General features: G+C 36.4%; 1 protein-coding gene across 1 annotated transcript; it reads left to right on the forward strand.

The window, feature by feature from the left end:
- The first annotated feature begins 463 nt into the window (after window positions 1-463).
- nelfcd (negative elongation factor complex member C/D) lies at window positions 464-8,829 on the forward strand. Its single transcript, XM_042511238.1, has 15 exons — window positions 464-683; window positions 1,826-1,932; window positions 2,088-2,197; window positions 2,356-2,465; window positions 2,598-2,705; window positions 3,535-3,687; window positions 4,286-4,416; window positions 5,313-5,478; window positions 5,969-6,103; window positions 6,340-6,479; window positions 7,113-7,227; window positions 7,315-7,410; window positions 7,506-7,646; window positions 8,091-8,220; window positions 8,472-8,829. Exons 1-15 carry the CDS (start codon window positions 624-626, stop codon window positions 8,504-8,506), a joined length of 1,737 nt encoding a protein of 578 aa, XP_042367172.1. The 5' UTR covers window positions 464-623; the 3' UTR covers window positions 8,507-8,829.
- Window positions 8,830-25,650: the final 16,821 nt, after the last annotated feature.

The raw sequence follows: 25,650 nt of genomic DNA on the forward strand, positions 1-25,650 counted from the left end.
CATGTCATATAACCCGAGAGATATTTTTCTATATACTTTCTCAGTGCCTGTAAATAGCACCTGATTGATCTTCTTATCATGCCCTGGTTCTGTTATTGTCTTATGTGTTTGTTTATTCCAATGTTGCAAGCTTTATGAAAGAAATAATGTATAAAAGCTGAGTTCTCTGGTGTAACACTGAGCACGTGTCACCTTTTATGAATCCCCCTGTCAGATTTCAAGTCAATCGCATAAAGAAAGTATATTAGCACATTTCATTATTATTAATTTTTAATGTGTTATCACTGATATTATTGCTATGCCATTTTCTTACTAAATATTTGGCATTATTGATGTTCGGTTAAATTGTTTTGTTCTTAAATGACTAACAGTTTAAAGATAACAGATAGTTAAAGTTGTTATCCTGACAGACAGAACTCAGGGAGATAATACCGTCAGCTTTACCGCGGGGGGCGTGGCCTGAAGTTCGCCGACTCGCCATCTTCATCCTGTTGTTGTTAGCTTGCAAGCTAGACGGGCTAGCTGCTCCCAGCATCTTCAGCAGTAAAACGAAGTCACGCCAAGATTTAAAAGTCAAAGTTGTGTTGTTGTAGCTGATTCAACACTACCTCTCTCCCGTCATCATGGACGAGGAATATTACAGCGGCAGCGGAGACTGGGAAGGCACGGGGGAGGGTCCCATGGTGAGATGACTTGTTGCTACTCGGTGCTCAGTTCATTAGCTAGCTAAGCAGCGTTAGCATAGCTGCAAATACACAAGCTGCTGATTTGTTTCCTCTACACTTTACAGTGAACACAGAGGTGATGTGTAGAGATAAATGCGGCCACACAACTGCGCTGACAAGATTTCCTGCATGGTTTGAATCTGCAGCAGCTTAGCGGATCCGCTAGCTAACTACAGGCTAACTAACGTTACAGCTAGATGACATGGAAATGAAAGTTTCATTAAAAGTTACTCAGCTCACTTTAATGTACAACTGAACCACTTCTTTAATCTCTGTCGTCGTATTTTAGATTATTGTTCCTAACATAAAATGTGCTTAAATCTGCCTCAGAAGCCAAATGCAGGCTCAATAACACTCAACACGAGTCTCGTTTGATGCTTTGTGTATTCATATAAATTCAGCTGAAAAAATGACCCCGTGTTGTAACTTATGGAAAGTCTATTTGTTGAAGGAGTTTAGTAAACGTTTAACCCGCTACTGTTCTCAAGCATAGAGCTTTCATCTACATGTTATTGTGCTTTAAAGCTGATGATGCTCAGTCACGTACATGTGACAAGTGTCTTTAAATTAATGTCCGTGATGTTTATTCTGTGACGCTTGTCACTCTCCATCAATATGACTGTTTGCAGAAAAAAATAAAGAATATCACTTGTAAATATTCGGCCTGGCCAATTATCGGGACCCATATTTTGCATTTTTCTAAATATCTGTATCAGCATTATATGTCAATGATCGCTGACAAAATTCATCAATTTAAGTGCAAAGAACGTGTCAGCATGGGAGGAACTTTTACTTTGTAAAACCTCAGGGAGCTAATTTTATTTATACATTTTTCATTTAAATTGTCACTTGAATTACTCAAAGTCTCAGTTTGTTAATTCCAAATTCGAAATATTGACAGAAAGATTTTCATTTTTATTGTAAATGCACATCAGTTCCAAATATTGGCTATTGGTCCCATAAACTACTAATAATCAGTATCAGCACTGAAAACCAACATCGGTTTACCCATAATAAATGTAAATATATAACCCAATTTGATAACGACAGAAGAGCCATTACAGAAGCATAAGCACATGTATTTATGTGTCTTTGAGCAGGATTATGTGGAAGGAGAAAATGATGGGAAGATCCAGGAAGACTGTTTGCAGAAATTCTCCAGCCGGGATTACATCATGGAGCCTGCCATCTTCAACACACTCAAAACGTGAGCACCTGTTTCTTCGTACAAACATAACATCATCGCCCTCATCCCACTGAGGGACACACAAAGCATCTCTAAATGAGAAAAAGCCAACAAAATAACTGAAAACTGAGAATTTGTTGATGGAAAACCACCCTTTTCTCTCATTTTTCTCACAGGTATTTTCAATCAGGTGGCTCTCCAGAACATGTCATCCAGCTTCTCTCTGAAAACTACTCTGCTGTGGCTCAGACCGTCAATCTGCTGGCAGAGTGGCTCATCCAGATGGGTAGGTTTCACTAGGTAGCCTACAAGATCCTGGGGTGTTTTCCGGGCAAACGAGTCAGAATTACTGTGCCCAAAACAAAGCTCTTCCCGCCCCGACTGTTGCCTTGTGCCTCGTTGATGACCATTCACTCATCTGTCATTTTTTTATTTTGATTGTAGGTGTAGAGCCCGCTCAGGTCCAGGAGCGAGTAGAAAATCACCTCAAGAGTCTCCTGATAAAACACTTTGACCCTCAGAAAGCTGATTCCATTTTCACTGTCGAGGGAGAGGTGAGATTTCTGAAAACCTGGTTGTAATTTTACAAATACGAGTGATCAGAAATCCTAAACATCTTTTGTCAAACATATTTATTTGTTTGAGTTTACACATGACCAAACCAATCCGGTCTTTTGTGTTTTCAGACTCCTGCTTGGCTCGAGCAGATGATAGCACACACTACATGGAGAGATCTTTTCTATAAGCTGGCAGAGGCTCACCCAGACTGCCTGATGCTCAACTTCACTGTAAAGGTACGGCAGTAAAAACGGCAGTAAAGCAGTTCCTGGCCCACAAGTGTAGGACTTATAGCACAATTATGTTTTAGAGTTAAGGCTGTTAATTAAAGTATATCAAGTCACTAATTTGTGATCTCTTTTATTGAGTTACTATAAAAAATAATATATTTTTTAACATTTATTTTAAATTTAATTTTTTCTATTATTTACTTCCCTCAGCAGAGAAATGGAGAATAGTTTACTGCTTTGTACTGAAACAGTATTTTAGGTCCACTAAAATTTGGCTCATTAAATGTCAGGATTTGTTTGTTTGTTTTTTTGTTTGTTTTGGGGTTTTTTTTTTTTTCAGTTTTAGGGATGCCCGATATTGCATTTTTGCCAATATCCGATATGCTGATATTTTCTGACTCTTGTTGGCTGATTGCTGATGCATATAATGACATAGGCACATTTCAATCTTTTTATGTTTCCTGTGACTATAAATTTAATCAGTTTGTCCTTTTTTTCTTTTTTTTTCTTTTTTTTTTAACTTTTTAACAGAAAAAAAGCAATTTCAAGATTTGTTTTCTGGCATGTTGAGATGGTAACCGGTCATTGTTTTTTGACATTCTACAGACTAAACAGTAATTGATGAATTAATAAATTAAAACGGCTCGTAGTTTAATGCTATGATTAATCAATACATAGATTCGCCATTCTTTCATACATTTTGTGAAATGAACATTTGTTAGCTTTGTTCAGCTTTTACATTATAATGCCTGAAAGAGTCTGTATGTCCGTTTTCTTCACGTGAACATATTTTGTGTGTGTGTGTGTGTGTATGTGTGTGTGTGTGTGTGTTTAGCTCATTTCAGACGCAGGTTATCAAGGTGAGATTACCAGTGTATCCACAGCGTGCCAGCAGCTGGAGGTTTTCTCGCGGGTGTTAAGGACGTCTTTAGCGACGCTGCTGGACGGAGGAGAAGAAAACCTGGAGAAGAACCTGCCAGAATTTGCTGTGAGCCTGTTGCTTCTCTGTTTCATTGACAGTGGTGCAATAAAATATAAGTGTCATTTCCATTTATCAGTTACTTTCTGCATACATTTACATTCAGCGTTTAGTAAGTTATTTTTAAAAATCTTTTTCATGTTTTCAAATATAGAATCATTTATATTGTACCTTAGTATCTACCTTGCACTTTTTTTTAATACGACATTTTAAAACCCAGATTTTAGTGCTGAAATGATGATATTATTAATCTCTGTATCTATTATTTTAGTTGATTAAAAAAAAATAAAATCAATGATTCTCACTTCTCAGATATGAGGGTTTGCTGTTTTTCAGTTTATATAATTGTAACTTGAATAAATATTTGAGTTTTGGACTGTTGGTCAGTCAGAAAGAACAACCAAGAATCATTTTCAGCTTGTTTTTCTGCTCCTAATCAGACATTTTATAGACAGAGGGATCATTATTTCTCTAGCTTGTTTATCGATTCGGCTTAGAAAGTGAGAGTTCAGTCCCAAATAAAAATATCAAGCTGATTTATTAAAACCACAGTGCATGTGCTGAACGTGTTGCTCTATGCTGAGCGGTTCCCTCCTCTCTCTTGTAGAAGATGGTGTGTCACGGTGAGCACACTTACCTCTTTGCCCAGGCGATGATGTCCATCCTCTCTCAGGAGGAGCAGGGCGGTTCAGCTGTTCGTAGGATTGGCCAGGAGGTGCAGAAGTCAGCGCATGAGAGGTAACTTTATCGTTTTTAATGAGATTCTTTTTTCTGTTTTTTTCAGGGAGTGGATTAACAATGTGGTTCAGAATATTACTGATGCATCTTTACATCTCTATACCGATGATAAAATTGTTTATTGTCATGCAAACGCATTCGACACTATTCAGTTGCACTTGTTCCATCTCAAATACTGCCGAAACAAAGGGTATGCTGTTTTCGAACAAAAGGAAGGTGCCAGCAGTTCTCCCTTTTATTACATCCACACAAGGCACCCCCCTGGAGTTTGTGGCCTCCTGTAAATACCTACGGATCTCAGTTGATAAAATTCTTTCTTTTTAAGGCCCACATTGAACATCGTTTACAGAAACTGAAATTAAAACCAGGATTTTTCTTTAGGAGCAAATCACATTTTTCATTTAATGCAAGGAAATGTCTCGTCCTTACCTCCTCTTGACTTTGGTGACATTGTTTACATGAATGCCTCTGCCAGCTCTCTACAAATGTTGGATGCCGTCTATCACGGAGCGCATGGATTCATAACTGGCTGTAAACTCCTCACTCAGCATTGCACTTCGTACTCTGTGGTCCACTGGCCATCATTATCCACTTTTGCAAACTGAAACTTGTTCCTGTTTTTAGTATTTTTAATCTGCTTCCACTTGTCATTTGACTGAAATATAGTATGTACTATATTGATAAATCTGTCTGTCTGTAACTAATTTGTTATTTTGTATGTTGTCTGAAACAGGTCTCCCTTGAGAATTAGACCCTGTGTCTCAATGAGATTATATATAAAGTATAAACAAAGGTTAAATTAAAAAAAAACGATACGTTATGTGGATAACGTTGCTGAATACAAACAGGAATTCATTCAAATCTGGATGATATTAACTCTGCGGTTTATATCACAGAGGTCACGATGCCAGTCAAATAACCCTGGCGCTCGGCACAGCAGCCGCCTACCCTCGAGCCTGCCAGGCGCTCGGTGCCATGTTGTCTAAAGGAGCCCTGAATCCTGCAGACATCACAGTTCTGTTCAAGATGTTCAGCAGCATGGACCCGCCTCCTGTGGAGCTGGTAAGTACTGGGCATCATTGACCCTGTTTGTATCACAGACTATATAAAGATGGACAAGATGACAGTTACCCTGAAGTGTAACTTTTCAGTCTGGATCGCCCCCTGGTGTCTGTCTGCAGTATAGGCCAAACTAAAAACTCAAAGTACACACAAAGTACATTTTTCCCAAAGACGGTTTCTGGTTTCTGAAGGTATTTCTCATCTCTCTGGTGTTTGTTCAAGTGTTCGCTCGCTCGCTTTCAATGCCACGATTGGTCAGACAGTTATTTTGGCGGGGACTTCCCCACCGTGGATATCACTACTGCGCAGACTCCAGCTCCAAAAGACTTAACCAGCGCAAGATGGCAACGCCCGTATCCCAGATATTTTAGCTTCACTTAAGCATGGGGGGGTAATTTAGGGGGCGTTGTCCATGTTTACATACAGTCTGTGGTTTGTATCCACTAAACGCTTGTTAAGGTGCTGACATATTTATCTTTCTCGTCTTTAGATCAGAGTGCCGGCCTTTCTGGACCTGTTCATGCAGTCTCTGTTTAAGCCCGGATCAAAGATCAACCAAGACCACAAACACAAATACATCCACATCCTGGCTTATGCTGCCAGCGTGGTTGAAACATGGAAAAAGGTACAGAGAGCGGGGATGAATTTCTGTGTGTTGGTGACTGACTAACTGGATTAGACTAGTAATTTGTTACCACTCATGGTAGTTTTCAGTTTTCATTTGATTTTGATCAACTGGCTCAGCTAGTTTGTTCTAAACTACTTATTTCTTTACAGAATTCCTCTGATCATTTGTGTCCTTCAGAAACCCTGGTTTCAACTTCATAACTGCTTTACACCTTTATGTCTGTTCAACCCCAGAACAAGCGAGTCAACATCAACAAAGACGAGCTGAAGTCGACTTCCAAGGCCATAGAGACCGTGCACAACCTGTGCTGCAATGAAAACAAAGGAGCCACAGAGCTGGTGGCTGAACTCGGCACTTTGTATCAGTGCATCCGGTGAGTCGACTAACAAGATATCATTCCTCAAAAGATGAAACATTAATTAACGGGTGGGCCTACTATGTTATTTGTGTTTTGTATTTTATATTATTTATAAGGACAATGCACATAAATCAACATCTCTGTAGATGTGCCAGTGTTAGCCATCAGGCTACATTTCAGCTGTAGTCACCTGAAGTCATTTTATGAGGTGTTTATATCACTCTGTAGCATCCCAGTAGCAATCCTTATGTATTAAAATCCAAACATTCAAATTTTGGTCAAAGTACGTATGTTTAAGCATCAAACCCTTTAAAAAATGTTTTCTGATGTGATCCGACATATGTTTTTGCATGATGACATTGCCACGTATAAGCCTATCCCGCCTAATGCTAAGTGCCTCTTCGACTGAGCCAAGCCTTCTTTGAGAATTTTGTGTTATCGACTTTCCACATCAGCAACACTCCTTTAACCCTTAACTCACACGGGAGCTAAGCAGCGTACTGTTGTGGAAGCCACGTTAGATCAGATCTGAGAGTAACGCAATAGGCCACTTTACAGTCTTATTCAAACATGACTGAGGTTCAATATTCAGCTGTTGTCACTTCTGACTGATCCATGCTCACTTTATGTTTGTGTGTTTGTATTCAGGTTTCCAGTAGTTGCTATGGGGGTTTTGAAATGGGTGGACTGGACGGTATCTGAGCCGCGGTACTTCCAGTTGCAGACAGACCACACTCCAGTTCATTTAGCTTTACTTGACGAGGTGTGACATTATCAGCACATGAAACTTTACATTTGAAATTCTTTGAAAGAGGAAGTGATTTCAAAAATAAACGTTTCCTCCACACAGATCTGTACGTGTCACCAGCTGCTGCACCCGCAGGTGCTCCAGCTGCTCATCAAGCTTTTTGAGACGGAGCACTCTCAGCTGGACGTCATGGAGCAGGTTCGCTCGTGTTAACCTCATGCTTCCTTTTTTTTAGTTTTCAGTAGCAGTGGGTTTGGTGTAACTCACAGCTGACAGTTTTACTTCTCTCTCAGCTGGAGCTGAAGAAGACTCTGTTGGACCGGATGGTTCATCTGCTGAGTCGTGGCTACGTCCTGCCCGTAGTTGGTTACATTCGCAAGTGTCTGGAGAAACTCAACACGGACATCTCCCTCATTAGATATTTTGTCACTGAGGTAACAGCTGCTTCTGATCTTGATTAGCAGTAAAGAGATAAAATTTGGGAAAGGAAGTGACCACAATTAGAACTAGATAGAGTATTTTCCTCCATCGCAGATGTTAGTGTCTGAAGGTCCTGAAAGTCTCAAACTTTGACTACACTCATGGTGCTAAACTAGTCTTGAATCAAGTGGTGTAAATTTGAGAGATTTTTATTTCAGTGGATATTACTCACCCTTACCTTGAATGATATTTGGTTGAATGGATCAATTTGAAATTAAAATCAACTCAGAGCTAGGGATTATGTCAGCGTTGACAGGCTGTTTCTGCTGCCTGTAATTGCAGCTTTAAAGTTTTGCTGCTGTTTTCAGATATAACTTACATGAGGAAACATTTATAACTTGTGCATTAAAAAAAAACTTAGAACAAATTACTTAAACTTGAATGTTTCTCCTCATAAGGTGCTGGATGTGATCGCGCCTCCCTACACATCAGACTTTGTTCAGCTCTTCCTGCCCATCCTGGAGAACGACAGCATCGCAGGAACAATCCGCACAGAGGGAGAACATGACCCTGTTGCAGAGTTTATTGGTAGGTGACACATTAATGTTTTAAGTCTGTGCACTCACGCTATACTGAGAGAGAAAGTCAAGTGTCATGATAAGATCAGGGCGACCATGCACAGCAAATAACAGCTTCACACGCACTCAAAAATAGGAAGGAAGTGCTTTTCGCACATTAAAATGGGCCATAAATTAGAACATAAAATAATATGTTAAAACCCCCATCTTGGAGCACTAACATGTGGGTCATTATTTTCCTTTTCTTTTTTTTTTTTTTAGCTCATTGCAAGTCAAACTTCATCATGATAAACTGATGTGGACAGGACACTGAAGATTGTACCAGGAAAACCTCATAGAGACAAAGGATCTGTTGTCACTTAACGCTCTGCTTGATGTTGACGCACAAAGCACCAAGACAGACTTTTCAGTTTGAACAAGTGGACAATTTCTTTTTCTTGAGTCAACAAAGGTAAATGTCAAACAGTTGATGTAAAAGTACAGTAATGTGACAGACGGGTCAAAGGACAAGCCTCTGAAGATGCAGCTAAGTGTTTTCTTTTTCACATGTATATTTGATTTTTCTATATATTATGTTTGTGCTCAAGCTATTTTAAAATAAAAAAAACTTGAACATGTAGTTTCTTGCATGTATTTATTTCATGCTATTAATTATTATTATTAAATGACACTTGATTTAATTGTTCTATTAACTAATGTTTAAAAAGAGCTTTCCTGCAATCATTACTATCAAAGGTCTCAAGCACAGCAGTAAAACTAGTTCTGTTAAGAATAAAGACTTCACACATTAAGGTACCAGCAGAAGACTCTTGATATTTATTTTCGTAAGTACAGACAGTTTAAAATGACATCTGACAGTTTAAAATGACATGTCATTTCTGACATCAGTGAATATTTATAAAAATCTGAAACCCCACCAAATCTGACATGTCCCAAAAACATCTGAAAGCAACTGAAAACAGCTTAGAATAACCTGCCAAGACACACCATAGCATACAAAGTAGCAAAAAGTCCCAAAAAACATCATAATTGTGCATGTCAAAAAAATGACCAGAAATCCAAGACTATAGTAAGGCGAAAAATGCCAAAATTTGACATGTCCCAAAAAGATGTGAAAACAGCTGAAAACAGCTTAGAATAGCCTGTCAAGACATGCCATAGCATATAAATTTGCAAAAATGACCAAAAACATTATGGTTCTGCATGTCGAAAAAATGACCAAGAATCCAAGACTATAGTAAGGCGAAAAATGCCAAAATTTGACATGTCCCAAAATCATCTGAAAACATCTACAAACAGCTTAGAATATCCTAGTAACACAAGCCATAGCATAGAAAGTTGCAAAAATGGCATAAAACAGCATAATTGTGCATGTCGAAAAAGTGAACAAAAATCCAAGACTATAGTAAGGAAAAAAATGCCAAAATTTGACATGTCTCAAAAACATCTGAAAACAGTTGAAAACAGCTTAGAATAGCCTACTAACACAAGCCATAGCATAGAAAGTTACAAAAATGGCCAAAAACAGCATAATTGTGCATGTCGAAAAAGTGACCAAAAATCCAAGACTATAGTAAGGAAAAAAATGCCAAAATTTGACATGTCCCAAAATCATCTGAAAGCATCTACACTTAGAATAGCCTGCTAAGACATGCCATAGCAAAGTAAGTTGCAAAAAGCCCCCAAAAGCATCATAATTTGGCATGTCAAAAAAGTGACCAAAAATCCAAGACTACAGTAAGGCGAAAAATTCCAAAATTTGTCACGTCCCAAAACCATCTGAAAGCATCTACAAACAGCTTAGAATATCCTACTAACACAGCCATGGCATAGAAAGTTGTGGAAATCGCCAAAAACATCAGAATTTGGCATGTCGAAAAAATGACCAAAAATCCAAGACTATAGTAAGGCGAAAAATGCCAAAATTTGACATGTCCCAAAATCATCTGAAAACATCTACAAACAGCTTAGAATAGCCTGCCAAGACATGCCATAGCGAAGGAAGTTGCAAAATGTCCCCAAAAACATCATAATTGTGCATGTCGAAAAAGTGACCAAAAATCCAAGACTATAGTAAGGCGAAAAATGCCAAAATTTGACATGTCCCAAAATCATCTGAAAACATCTGAAAACAGCTTAGAATAGCCTGCCAAGACATGCCATAGCAAAGGAAGTTGCAAAATGTCCCCAAAAACATCATAATTGTGCATGTTGAAAAAGTGACCAAAAATCCAAGACTATAGTAAGGCGAAAAAATGCCAAAATTTGACATGTCCCAAAATCATCTGAAAACATCTACAAACAGCTTAGACTATCCTAGTAACACAAACCATAGCATAGAAAGTTGCAAAAATGGCGTAAAACAGCATAATTGTGCATGTCGAAAAAGTGACCAAAAATCCAAGACTATAGTAAGGTGAAAAATGCCAAAATTTGACATGTCTCAAAAACATCTGAAGACAGCTGAAAAAAGCTTAGAATAGCCTACTACACACAAGCCATAGCATAGAAAGTTACAAAAATGGCCAAAAACATCATAATTTGGCATGTCGAAAAAATGACCAAAAATCCAAGACTATAGTAAGGCAAAAAATGCCAAAATTTGTCACATCCCAAAACATCTGAAAGCATCTACAAACAACTTAGAATAACCCTGCCAAGACACGCCATAGCATAGGAAGTTGTGAAAATGTCCCCAAAAACATCATAATTGTGCATGTCGAAAAAGTGACCAAAAATCCAAGACTATAGTAAGGCGAAAAATGCCACAATTTGACATGTCCCAAAAACATCTGAAAACAGCTTAAAAGCTTAGAATCCTACTAACACAAGCCATAGCATAGAAAGTTGCAAAAATGGCCAAAAACATCAGAATTTGGCATGTCGAAAAAATGACCAAAAATCCAAGACTATAGTAAGGCGAAAAATGCCAAAATTTGACATGTCCCAAAATCATCTGAAAACATCTACAAACAGCTTAGAATATCCTGTAAGACACAAACCATAGCATAGAAAGTTGCAAAAATGTCCCCAAAAACATCATAATTGTGCATGTCGAAAAAGTGACCAAAAATCCAAGACTATAGTAAGGCGAAAAATGCCAAAATTTGACATGTGTCCAAAATCATCTGAAAACATCTACAAACAGCTTAGAATATCCTGCCAAGACATGCCATAGCATAGAAAGTTTGCAAAAATGGCCAAAAACAGCATAATTTTGCATGTTGAAAAAATGACCAAAAATCCAAGACTATAGTAAGGCGAAAAATGCCAAAATTTGACATGTCCCAAAAACATCTGAAAAACAGCTACAAACAGCTTAGAATATCCTACTAACACAAACCATAGCATAGAAAGTTGCAAAAATGGCAAAAAACAGCATAATTTGCGCATGTCGAAAAAGTGACCAAAAATCCAAGACTATAGTAAGGCGAAAAAAATGCCAAATTTGACATGTCCCAAAAACATCTGAAAACAGCTGAAAACAGCTTAGAATAGCCTGCAAACACACAGCCATAGCATAGAAAGTTGCAAAAATCGCCAAAAACATCATAATTTGGCATGTCGAAAAAGTGACCAAAAATCCAAGACTATAGTAAGGCGAAAAATGTCAAAATTTGACATGTCCCAAAAACATCTGAAAACATCTGAAAACAGCTTAGAATAGCCTGCCAAGACATGCCATAGTGAAGGAAGTTGCAAAATGTCCCCCAAAAACATCATCATTGTGCATGTCGAAAAAGTGACCAAAAATCCAAGACTATAGTAAGGCGAAAAATGCCAAAATTTGACATGTCCCAAAATCATCTGAAAACATCTACAAACAGCTTAGAATATCCTAGTAACACAAACCATAGCATAGAAAGTTGTGAAAATGGCCAAAACCAGCATAATTTGTGCATGTCGAAAAAGTGACCAAAAATCCAAGACTATAGTAAGGCAAAAAATGCCAAAATTTGACATGTCCCAAAAATCATCTTAAAAACATCTAAAACAGCTTAGAATATCCTACTAAGACAACCATAGCATAGAAAGTTGCAAAAAATGGCATAAAACAGCATAATTGCGCATGTTGGAAAAATGACCAAAAATCCAAGACTATAGTAAGGCGAAAAATGCCAAAATTTGACATGTCCCAAAATCATCTGAAAAACATCTACAAACAGCTTAGAATATCCTAGTAACACAAACCATAGCATAGAAAGTTGCAAAAATGGCGTAAAAAAACAGCAATAATTGCGCATGTCGAAAAAAGTGACCAAAAATCCAAGACTATAGTAAGGGTGAAAAATGCCAAAATTTGACATGTCCCAAAAACATCTGAAAACAGCTGAAAAAAGCTTAGAATAGCCCTAACACAAGCCATAGCATAGAAAGTTACAAAAATGGCCAAAAACATCATAATTTGGCATGTCGAAAAAATGACCAAAAATCCAAGACTATAGTAAGGCAAAAAATGCCAAAATTTGACATGTCCCAAAAAACATCTGAAAGCATCTACAAACAACTTAGAATACCCTGCCAAGACACGCCATAGCATAGAAGTTGCAAAAAATGGTCCCCAAAAACATCATAATTGTGCATGTCGAAAAAGTGACCAAAAATCCAAGACTATAGTAAGGCGAAAAATGTGCCAAAATTTGACATGTCCCAAAAACATCTGAAAACATCTACAAACAGCTTAGAATATCCTAGTAACACAAACCATAGCATAGAAAGTTGCAAAAATGTCCCCAAAAACATCATAATTGTGCATGTCGAAAAAGTGACCAAAAATCCAAGACTATAGTAAGGCGAAAAATGCCAAAAATTTGACATGTCCCAAAATCATCTGAAAACATCTACAAACAGCTTAGAATATCCTGCCAAGACATGCCATAGCATAGAAAGTTGTGAAAATGGCCAAAAACAGCATAATTTTGCATGTTGAAAAAATGACCAAAAATCCAAGACTATAGTAAGGCGAAAAATGTCAAAATTTGACATGTCCCAAAATCATCTGAAAACATCTACAAACAGCTTAGAATATCCTACTAACCAAAACCATAGCATAGAAAGTTGCAAAAATGGCAAAAAACAGCATAATTTGCGCATGTCGAAAAAAGTGAACAAAAATCCAAGACTATAGTAAGGCGAAAAATGCCAAAATTTGACATGTCCCAAAAACAGCTGAAAACAGCTGGAAAAAGCTTAGAATACTGCCTAAACACAAGCCATAGCATAGAAAGTTGCAAAAATGGCCAAAAAACCATAATTTGGCATGTCGAAAAAGTGACCAAAAAATCCAAGACTATAGTAAGGCGAAAAATGCCAAAATTTGACATGTCCCAAAAAAACATCTGAAAACATCTGAAAACAGCTTAGAATAGCCTGCCAAGACATGCCATAGCATAGGAAGTTGCAAAAATGTCCCCAAAAAAAAACATCATAATTGTGCATGTCGAAAAAGTGACCAAAAATCCAAGACTATAGTAAGGCGAAAAATGTCAAAATTTGACATGTCCCAAAAACATCTCAAAAAACATCTGAAAAACAGCTTTAGAAATAGCCTGCCAAGAACACAAACCATAGCATAGAAAGTTGCAAAAATGGCCAAAAACAGCATAATTGTGCATGTCGAAAAAAGTGACCAAAAATCCAAGACTATAGTAAGGCGAAAAATGTCAAAATTTGACATGTCCCAAAAACATCTCAAAAAACATCTAAAAACAGCTTAGAATATCCTGCTAAGACAAACCATAGCATAGAAAGTTGCAAAAATGGCAAAAACAGCATAAATTGTGCATGTCGAAAAAATGACCAAAAATCCAAGACTATAGTAAGGCGAAAAATGTCAAAATTTGACATGTCCCAAAAACATCTGAAAACATCTACTGAAAACAGCTTAGAATAGCCTGCCACTGAACACAAGCCATAGCATAGAAAGTTGCAAAAAATGGCAAAAACAGCATAATTGTGCATGTCGAAAAAATGACCAAAAATCCAAGACTATAGTAAGGCGAAAAAATGTCAAAATTTGACATGTCCCAAAAACATCTGAAAAACAGCTACAAACAGCTTAGAAAATAGCCTGCTAAACACAAGCCATAGCATAGAAAGTTGCAAAAAATGGCATAAAAACACCATAATTTGCATGTCGAAAAAAAATGACCAAAAAATCCAAGACTATAGTAAGGCGCAAAAAATGTCAAAATTTGACATGTCCCAAAAACAGCTGAAAACAGCTTAGAATAGCCTACTAACACAAGAAACGCCATAGCATAGAAAGTTGCAAAAAAATGGCCAAAAACAGCATAATTTGCATGTCGAAAAAAGTGACCAAAAATCCAAGACTATAGTAAGGCGAAAAATGCCAAAAATTTGACATGTCCCAAAATCATCTGAAAACCAGCTACAAACAGCTTAGAATAGCCTGCCTAAGACACGCAAACCATAGCATAGAAAGTTGCAAAAATGGCAAAAACAGCATAATTGCGCATGTCGAAAAAAATGACCAAAAATCCAAGACTATAGTAAGGCGAAAAATGTCAAAATTTGACATGTCCCAAAATCATCTGAAAAATCTACAAACAGCTTAGATATCCTGCCAAACACACGCCATAGCATAGAAAGTTGCAAAAATGGCACAAAAACAGCATAATTGTGCATGTCGAAAAAATGACCAAAAATCCAAGACTATAGTAAGGCAAAAAATGCCAAAATTTGACATGTCCCAAAAACATCTGAAAACAGCTGAAAAAAGCTTAGAATAGCCTGCTAACACAAGCCATAGCATAGAAAGTTGCAAAAATGGCCAAAAACATCATAATTTGGCATGTCGAAAAAATGACCAAAAATCCAAGACTATAGTAAGGCAAAAAAATGCCAAAATTTGACATGTCCCAAAAAAAACCATCTGAAAAGCATCTAAAACAAGCTTAGAATAGCCTGCCAAGACACGCCATAGCATAGAAAGTTGCAAAAATGTCCCAAAAACATCATAATTTGTGCATGTCGAAAAAATGACCAAAAATCCAAGACTATAGTAAGGCGAAAAAATGCCAAAATTTGACATGTCCCAAAAAACAGCTGAAAACAGCTGAAAACAGCTTAGAATAGCCTGCCTAAGACAAGCCATAGCATAGAAAGTTGCAAAAATGGCCAAAAACATAATTTGGCATGTCGAAAAAATGACCAAAAATCCAAGACTATAGTAAGGCGAAAAATGCCAAAATTTGACATGTCCCAAAAACATCTCAAAACATCTAAAACAGCTTAGAATATCCTAGTAACACACGCCATAGCATAGAAAGTTGCAAAAAATGCCCAAAAACATCATAATTTGCATGTCGAAAAAGTGACCAAAAATCCAAGACTATAGTAAGGCGAAAAATGTCAAAATTTGACATGTCCCAAAAATCATCTGAAAACATCTAAAACAGCTTAGAATAGCCTGCCAAACACATGCCATAGCATAGAAAGTTGCAAAAAATGGCCAAAAACAGCATAATTTTGCATGTCGAAAAAAATGACCAAAAATCCAAGACTATAGTAAGGCGAAAAATGTCAAAATTTGACATGTCCCAAAAATCATCTGAAAACATCTAAAACAGCTTAGAAATAGCCTGCTAACACAAACCATAGCATAGAAAGTTGCAAAAATGGCATAAAACAGCATAATTTGCATGTCATGTCGAAAAATGACCAAAAATCCAAGACTATAGTAAGGCAAAAAATGTCAAAATTTGACATGTCCCAAAAACAACTCTGAAAACAGCTGAAACAGCTTATTAAAATAGCCTACTAACACAAGCCATAGCATAGAAAGTTTGCAAAAAATGGCCAAAAACATCCATAATTTGGCATGTCGAAAAAATGACCAAAAATCCAAGACTATAGTAAGGCGAAAAAATGTCAAAATTTGACATGTCCCAAAAACATCTGAAAACATCTGAAAACAGCTTAGAATAGCCTGCCAAGACACGCCATAGCATAGAAGTTGCAAAAAAATGGCCAAAAAAACATAATTGTGCATGTCGAAAAAGTGACCAAAAATCCAAGACTATAGTAAGGCGAAAAATGCCAAAATTTGACATGTCCCAAAAACATCTGAAAACAGCTACAAACAGCTTAGAATATCCTACCTAAGACAAACCATAGCATAGAAAGTTGCAAAAATGGCAAAAACAGCATAATTGTGCATGTCGAAAAAGTGACCAAAAATCCAAGACTATAGTAAGGCGAAAAATGTCAAAATTTGACATGTCCCAAAAAAACATCTGAAAACATCTAAAACAGCTTAGATATCCTGTAACACAAACGCCATAGCATAGAAAGTTGCAAAAATGGCGTAAAACAGCATAATTGTGCATGTCGAAAAAAAGTGACCAAAAATCCAAGACTATAGTAAGGCGAAAAATGTCAAAATTTGACATGTCCCAAAAACACTCAAAAAGCTGAAAAAGCTTAAATAGCCTGCTAAGACAAGCCATAGCATAGAAAGTTTGCAAAAATGGCCAAAAAACATCATAATTTGGCATGTCGAAAAAATGACCAAAAATCCAAGACTATAGTAAGGCAAAAAATGTCAAAATTTGACATGTCCCAAAACATCTGAAAATCTAAAACAACTTAGAATAGCCTGCCAAGAGAACGCCATAGCATAGAAAGTTGCAAAAATGTCCCCAAAAAACATCATAATTGTGCATGTCGAAAAAAGTGACCAAAAATCCAAGACTATAGTAAGGCGAAAAAATGTCAAAATTTGACATGTCCCAAAAACATCTGAAAACATCTAAAACAGCTTATTAAATATCCTGCCAACACACGCCATAGCATAGAAAGTTGCAAAAATGGCCAAAAACATCATAATTGTGCATGTCGAAAAAGTGACCAAAAATCCAAGACTATAGTAAGGCAAAAATGCCAAAATTTGACATGTCCCAAAAACATCTGAAAACATCTACAAAAACTTAGAATAGCCTGCCAAGACACGCCATAGCATAGAAAGTTGCAAAAAAATGGCCAAAAACAGCATAATTGTGCATGTCGAAAAAATGACCAAAAATCCAAGACTATAGTAAGGCGAAAAAATGCCAAAATTTGACATGTCCCAAAAACATCTGAAAACATCTACAAACAGCTTAGAATAGCCTGCTAAGAAACGCCATAGCATAGAAAGTTGCAAAAATGGCAAAAAACAGCATAATTGTGCATGTCGAAAAAAGTGACCAAAAATCCAAGACTATAGTAAGGCAAAAAATGTCAAAATTTGACATGTCCAAAAAATCATCTGAAAACATCTGAAAACAGCTTAGAATAGCCTACCAAGACACGCCATAGCATAGAAAGTTGCAAAAATGGCCAAAAACATCATAATTGTGCATGTCGAAAAAAGTGACCAAAAATCCAAGACTATAGTAAGGAAAAAAATGCCAAAATTTGACATGTCCCAAAAACATCTGAAAACATCTAAAACAGCTTAAAATAGCCTGCTAACACAAGCCATAGCATAGAAAGTTGCAAAAATGGCAAAAAAACAGCATAATTGTGCATGTCGAAAAAATGACCAAAAATCCAAGACTATAGTAAGGCAAAAATGTCAAAAATTTGACATGTCCCAAAAACATCAAACAGCTGAAAACAGCTTAGAATAGCCTACTAACACACGCCATAGCATAGAAAGTTGCAAAAATGGCCAAAAACATCATAATTTGGCATGTCGAAAAAATGACAAAAAAAAAATCCAAGACTATAGTAAGGCGAAAAATGCCAAAATTTGACATGTCCCAAAAACATCTGAAAAACATCTGAAAAACAGTTAGAATATCCTGCCAAGACACAAACCATAGCATAGAAAGTTGCAAAAATGGCAAAAAAACAGCATAATTGTGCATGTCGAAAAAAGTGACCAAAAATCCAAGACTATAGTAAGGCAAAAATGTCAAAATTTGACATGTCCCAAAAACATCTGAAAACATCTGAAAACAGCTTAGAATAGCCTGCCAAGACATGCCATAGCATAGAAGTTGCAAAAATGGCCCAAAAACATCATATTTGTGCATGTCGAAAAAGTGACCAAAAATCCAAGACTATAGTAAGGCGAAAAATGTCAAAATTTGACATGTCCCAAAACATCTGAAAACATCTGAAAACAGCTTAGAATAGCCTAGTAACAGAACCATAGCATAGAAAGTTGCAAAAATGGCCAAAAACAGCATAATTGTGCATGTCGAAAAAATGACCAAAAATCCAAGACTATAGTAAGGCGAAAAATGTCAAAATTTGACATGTCCCAAAAACATCTGAAAACAACTGAAAACAGCTTAGAATAGCCTGCCAAGAACACGCCATAGCATAGAAAGTTGCAAAAAATGGCCAAAAACAGCATAATTGTGCATGTCGAAAAAATGACCAAAAATCCAAGACTATAGTAAGGCGAAAAATGTGCCAAAATTTGACATGTCCCAAAAAACATCTGAAAACAGCTGAAAACAGCTTAGAATAGCCTACTAACACAACGCCATAGCATAGAAAGTTGCAAAAATGGCCAAAAAAATCATAATTTGGCATGTCGAAAAAGTGACCAAAAATCCAAGACTATAGTAAGGCGAAAAATGCCAAAATTTGACACATGTCCCAAAAACAGCTTCAAAACAGCTGAAAACAGCTTAGAATAGCCTGCCAAGACATGCCATAGCATAGAAAGTTGCAAAAAAATCCCCAAAAACATCATAATTGTGCATGTCGAAAAAATGACCAAAAATCCAAGACTATAGTAAGGCGAAAAATGCCAAAATTTGACATGTCCCAAAAACATCTGAAAACATCTGGAAACAACTTAGAATAGCCTGCCAAGAGACACGCCATAGCATAGAAAGTTGCAAAAATGGCCAAAAACACCATAATTGTGCATGTCGAAAAAATGACCAAAAATCCAAGACTATAGTAAGGCGAAAAATGTCAAAATTTGACATGTCCCAAAAACATCTGAAAACAGCTGAAAAAAGCTTAGAATAGCCTACTAAGACACGCCATAGCATAGAAAGTTGCAAAAATGGCCAAAAACACCATAATTGTGCATGTCGAAAAAAGTGACCAAAAATCCAAGACTATAGTAAGGCGAAAAATGTCAAAATTTGACATGTCCCAAAAACATCTGAAAACATCTAAAACAGCTTAGAATAGCCTACTAAGACAAGCCATAGCATAGAAAGTTGCAAAAATGGCAAAAACAGCATAATTGTGCATGTCGAAAAAATGACCAAAAATCCAAGACTATAGTAAGGCGAAAAAATGTCAAAATTTGACATGTCCCAAAAACATCTGAAAAAAGCTGAAAACAGCTTAGAATAGCCTACTAAGACAGCCGCCATAGCATAGAAAGTTGCAAAAAATGGCCAAAAACATCATAATTTGGCATGTCGAAAAAATGACCAAAAATCCAAGACTATAGTAAGGGAAAAAATGTCAAAATTTGACATGTCCCAAAAACATCTGAAAACATCTGAAAACAGCTTAGAATATCCTGCCAAGACACGCCATAGCATAGAAAGTTGCAAAAATGGCCAAAAACAGCATAATTTTGCATGTCGAAAAAAGTGACCAAAAATCCAAGACTATAGTAAGGCGAAAAATGCCAAAATTTGACATGTCCCAAAAACATCTGAAAAACATCTAAAACAGCTTAGAATATCCTGCCAAGACACAAGCCATAGCATAGAAAGTTGCAAAAATGGCAAAAACAGCAATAATTGTGCATGTCGAAAAAAGTGACCAAAAATCCAAGACTATAGTAAGGGAAAAAAATGCCAAAATTTGACATGTCCCAAAAACATCTGAAAACAGCTGAAAACAGCTTAGAATAGCCTGCTAACACAACGCCATAGCATAGAAAGTTGCAAAAATGGCCAAAAACAGCATAATTGTGCATGTCGAAAAAAGTGACCAAAAATCCAAGACTATAGTAAGGCAAAAAAATGCCAAAATTTGACATGTCCCAAAAACATCTGAAAACATCTGAAAAAAGCTTAGAATAGCCTACTAACACAACGCCATAGCATAGAAAGTTGCAAAAATTGGCAAAAAAAACAGCATATTGTGCATGTCGAAAAAGTGACCAAAAATCCAAGACTATAGTAAGGCGAAAAAAATGTCAAAATTTGACATGTCCCAAAAACATCTGAAAACAGCTTAGAAACAGCTTAGTAAAAGCCACTAAACACGCCATAGCATAGAAAGTTGCAAAAATGGCAAAAAAACACCATAATTTTGGCATGTCGAAAAAAGTGACCAAAAATCCAAGACTATAGTAAGGCGAAAAATGTCAAAATTTGACATGTCTCAAAAAATCTGAAAACATCTGAAAACAGCTTAGAATAGCCTGCCAAGACATGCCATAGCATAGAAAGTTGCAAAAATGTCCCAAAAAAAGCATCAAATTGTGCATGTCGAAAAAGTGACCAAAAATCCAAGACTATAGTAAGGCGAAAAATGCCAAAATTTGACATGTCCCAAAAACATCTCAAAAACATCTGAAAACAGCTTAGAATAGCCTACCAAGACACGCCATAGCATAGAAAGTTGCAAAAATGGCCAAAAACATCATAATTGTGCATGTCGAAAAAATGACCAAAAATCCAAGACCAAGACTATAGTAAGGCGAAAAATGCCAAAATTTGACATGTCCCAAAAAACATCTGAAAACATAGCTAAAACAGCTTAGAATAGCCTACAAACACAAGCCATAGCATAGAAAGTTGCAAAAATGGCATAAAACAGCATAATTTGCATGCATGTCGAAAAAATGACCAAAAATCCAAGACTATAGTAAGGCGAAAAATGTCAAAATTTGACATGTCCCAAAAACATCTGAAAACAGCTGAAAACAGCTTAGAATAGCCTGCCAAGACACAAGCCATAGCATAGAAAGTTGCAAAAATGGCCAAAAACAGCATAATTGTGCATGTCGAAAAAATGACCAAAAATCCAAGACTATAGTAAGGAAAAAAATGCCAAAATTTGACATGTCCCAAAAACATCTGAAAACAGCTTAAAACAGCTTAGAATAGCCTGCTAACACAAGCCATAGCATAGAAAGTTACAAAAATGGCAAAAACAGCATAATTTTGCATGTCGAAAAAATGACCAAAAATCCAAGACTATAGTAAGGAAAAAAATGTCAAAATTTGACATGTCCAAAAACAGCTGAAAACAGCTGGAAAAAAGCTTAGAATAGCCTGCCTAAGACAAGCCATAGCATAGAAAGTTGCAAAAATGGCCAAAAACAGCATAATTTTGCATGTCGAAAAAATGACCAAAAATCCAAGACTATAGTAAGGCGAAAAATGTCAAAATTTGACATGTCCCAAAAACATCCAAAAACATCTGAAAACAGCTTAGAATAGCCTAGCTAACCAAGAACACGCCATAGCATAGAAAGTTGCAAAAATGGCAAAAAACAGCATAATTTGTGCATGTCGAAAAAATGACCAAAAATCCAAGACTATAGTAAGGCGAAAAATGCCAAAATTTGACATGTCCCAAAAAACATCTGAAAACATCTGAAAACAGCTTAGAATATCCTAGTAACACAAACCATAGCATAGAAAGTTGCAAAAATGGCATAAAACACCATAATTGTGCATGTCGAAAAAATGACCAAAAATCCAAGACTATAGTAAGGCGAAAAATGTCAAAAATTTGACATGTCCCAAAAACATCTGAAAACATCTGAAAACAGCTTAGAATAGCCTGCCAAGACACGCCATAGCATAGAAAGTTGCAAAAATGGCCAAAAACATCATAATTGTGCATGTCGAAAAAATGACCAAAAATCCAAGACTATAGTAAGGCAAAAAATGTCAAAATTTGACATGTCCCAAAAACATCTGAAAAAACTACTGGAAAAAGCGTAGACTATAGAATAACACTGCCAAAATGCCATAGCATAGAAAGTTGCAAAAATGGCAAAAACAGCATAAATTTGCATGTCGAAAAAATGACCAAAAATCCAAGACTATAGTAAGGCGAAAAATGCCAAAATTTGACATGTCCCAAAAACATCTGAAAAAAGCTGAAAACAGCTTAGAATAGCCTGCCAAGACACGCCATAGCATAGAAAGTTGCAAAAATGGCCAAAACCAGCATAATTTTGCATGTCGAAAAAATGACCAAAAATCCAAGACTATAGTAAGGAAAAAAATGCCAAAATTTGACACATGTCCAAAAACATCTGAAAAAAACTGAAAACAGCTTAGAATAGCCTGCCAAGAAACGCCATAGCATAGAAAGTTGCAAAAATGGCAAAAACAGCATAATTGGCATGTCGAAAAAGTGACCAAAAATCCAAGACTATAGTAAGGCGAAAAATGCAAAATTTGTCACATGTCCCAAAAACATCAAAACATCTACAAACAACTTAGAATACCCTGCCAAGACACGCCATAGCATAGAAAGTTGCAAAAATGGCAAAAAACCAGCATATTTTGCATGTCGAAAAAATGACCAAAAATCCAAGACTATAGTAAGGCGAAAAATGTCAAAATTTGACATGTCCCAAAAACAGCTCTGAAAACATCTACAAACAGCTTAGAATATCCTGCCAAGACACGCCATAGCATAGAAAGTTGTGAAAATGGCCAAAAACAGCATAATTTTGCATGTCGAAAAAATGACCAAAAATCCAAGACTATAGTAAGGCGAAAAATGTCAAAATTTGACATGTCCCAAAAACAGCTGAAAACAGCTGAAAACAGCTTAGAATAGCCTACTAACACAAGCCATAGCATAGAAAGTTGCAAAAATCGCCAAAACATCATAATTTGGCATGTCGAAAAAATGACCAAAAATCCAAGACTATAGTAAGGCGAAAAATGCCAAAATTTGACATGTCCAAAAAACACTGAAAATCTGAAAACAGCTTAGAATAGCCTGCCAAGACACGCCATAGCATAGAAAGTTGCAAAAAAATGCCAAAAACATCATAATTGTGCATGTCGAAAAAGTGACCAAAAATCCAAGACTATAGTAAGGCAAAAATGTCAAAATTTGACATGTCCCAAAAACATCTGAAAACATCTAAAAACAGCTTAGAATATCCTGTAACACAACCATAGCATAGAAAGTTGCAAAAATGGCATAAAAACAGCATAATTGTGCATGTCGAAAAAAGTGACCAAAAATCAAGACTATAGTAAGGCAAAAATGTCAAAATTTGACATGTCCCAAAAACAGCTCTGAAAACATCTACAAACAGCTTATTAATATCCTGCTAAGACAAACCATAGCATAGAAAGTTGCAAAAATGGCATAAAACAGCATAATTTTGGCATGTCGAAAAAGTGACCAAAAATCCAAGACTATAGTAAGGCGAAAAATGTCAAAATTTGACATGTCCCAAAAACATCTGAAAACATCTACAAACAGCTTAGAATAGCCTGCCAAGACACGCCATAGCATAGAAAGTTGCAAAAAAATGGCCAAAAACAGCATAATTTGTGCATGTCGAAAAAATGACCAAAAATCCAAGACTATAGTAAGGCGAAAAAATGCCAAAATTTGACATGTCCCAAAAACATCTGAAAACATCTGAAAACAGCTTAGAATATCCTAAGTACACACGCCATAGCATAGAAAGTTGCAAAAATGGCATAAAACAGCATAATTGTGCATGTCGAAAAAAATGACAAAAATCCAAGACTATAGTAAGGAAAAAAATGTCAAAATTTGACATGTCCCAAAAACATCTGAAAACACAGCTGAAAACAGCTTAGAATATCCTGCCAAGACACGCCATAGCATAGAAAGTTTGCAAAAATGGCCAAAAACAGCATAATTTGTGCATGTCGAAAAAATGACCAAAAATCCAAGACTATAGTAAGGCAAAAAATGTCAAAATTTGACATGTCCCAAAAACATCTGAAAAACATGCTGAAAACAGCTTAGAATATAGCCTGCCAAGACACAAACCATAGCATAGAAAGTTGCAAAAAATGGCATAAAACAGCATAATTGTGCATGTCGAAAAAATGACCAAAAATCCCAAGACTATAGTAAGGCGAAAAATGTCAAAATTTGACATGTCCCAAAAAACAGCTCTGAAAACATCTGAAAACAGCTTAGAATAAGCCTAGCCTGCCAAGACACGCCATAGCATAGAAAGTTGCAAAAATGGCAAAAACATCATAATTGTGCATGTCGAAAAAGTGACCAAAAATCCAAGACTATAGTAAGGCGAAAAAATGTCAAAAATTTGACATGTCCCAAAAAACATCTGAAAAACAGCTGAAAACAGCTTAGAATAGCCTGCCAAGACATGCCATAGCATAGAAAGTTGCAAAAATGGCAAAACAGCATAATTTTGCATGTCGAAAAAATGAACAAAAATCCAAGACTATAGTAAGGCAAAAATGTCAAAATTTGACATGTCCCAAAAACATCTGAAAACACTGAAAACAGCTTAGAATAGCCTGCCAAGAAACGCCATAGCATAGAAAGTTGCAAAAATGGCCAAAAAAGCATAATAATTGTGCATGTCGAAAAAGTGACCAAAAATCCAAGACTATAGTAAGGCGAAAAATGCCAAAATTTGACATGTCCCAAAAACATCTGAAAACAGTTGAAAACAAGCTTAATACCCTGCCAAGACACGCCATAGCATAGAAAGTTGCAAAAATGGCAAAAACATCATAATTTGGCATGTCGAAAAAAATGACCAAAAATCCAAGACTATAGTAAGGCGAAAAATGTCAAAATTTGACATGTCCCAAAAACATCTGAAAAAACAGCTGAAAACAGCTTAGAATAGCCTGCCAAACACAAGCCATAGCATAGAAAGTTGCAAAAATGGCCAAAAAACAGCATAATTGTGCATGTCGAAAAAAAAGTGACCAAAAATCCAAGACTATAGTAAGGCGAAAAATGCCAAAATTTGACATGTCCCAAAAACATCTGAAAACAGCTGAAAAACAGCTTAGAATACCCTGCCAAGACATGCCATAGCATAGAAAGTTGCAAAAATGGCCAAAAACAGCATAATTTGCATGTCGAAAAAATGACCAAAAATCCAAGACTATAGTAAGGCGAAAAATGCCAAAATTTGACATGTCCCAAAATCATCTGAAAACATCTGAAAACAGCTTAGAATAGCCCTACTAACACAAACCATAGCATAGAAAGTTGCAAAAATGGCATAAAACAGCATAATTGCGCATGTCGAAAAAAGTGACCAAAAATCCAAGACTATAGTAAGGCGAAAAATGCCAAAATTTGACATGTCCCAAAAACATCTGAAAATCTACAAACAGCTTAGAATACCCTGCCAAGACACGCCATAGCATAGAAAGTTGCAAAAATGGCAAAAACCAGCATAAATTTTGCATGTCGAAAAAATGACCCAAAATCCAAGACTATAGTAAGGCAAAAAATGTCAAAATTTGACATGTCCCAAAAATCATCTGAA

The sequence above is a fragment of the Plectropomus leopardus genome, chromosome 2 (assembly GCF_008729295.1).
Source record: "Plectropomus leopardus isolate mb chromosome 2, YSFRI_Pleo_2.0, whole genome shotgun sequence".
In the NCBI taxonomy this organism is placed as follows: Eukaryota; Metazoa; Chordata; class Actinopteri; order Perciformes; family Serranidae; genus Plectropomus; species Plectropomus leopardus.

Coding starts and splice junctions, on each gene's coding strand:
- nelfcd (XM_042511238.1), top strand. CDS start 624: ATGGACGAGGAATATTACAGCGGCAGCGGAGACTGGGAAGGCACGGGG. Junction 684..1,825: donor GCACGGGGGAGGGTCCCATG/GTGAGATGACTT, acceptor GTCTTTGAGCAG/GATTATGTGGAAGGAGAAAA. Junction 1,933..2,087: donor ATCTTCAACACACTCAAAAC/GTGAGCACCTGT, acceptor TTTTTCTCACAG/GTATTTTCAATCAGGTGGCT.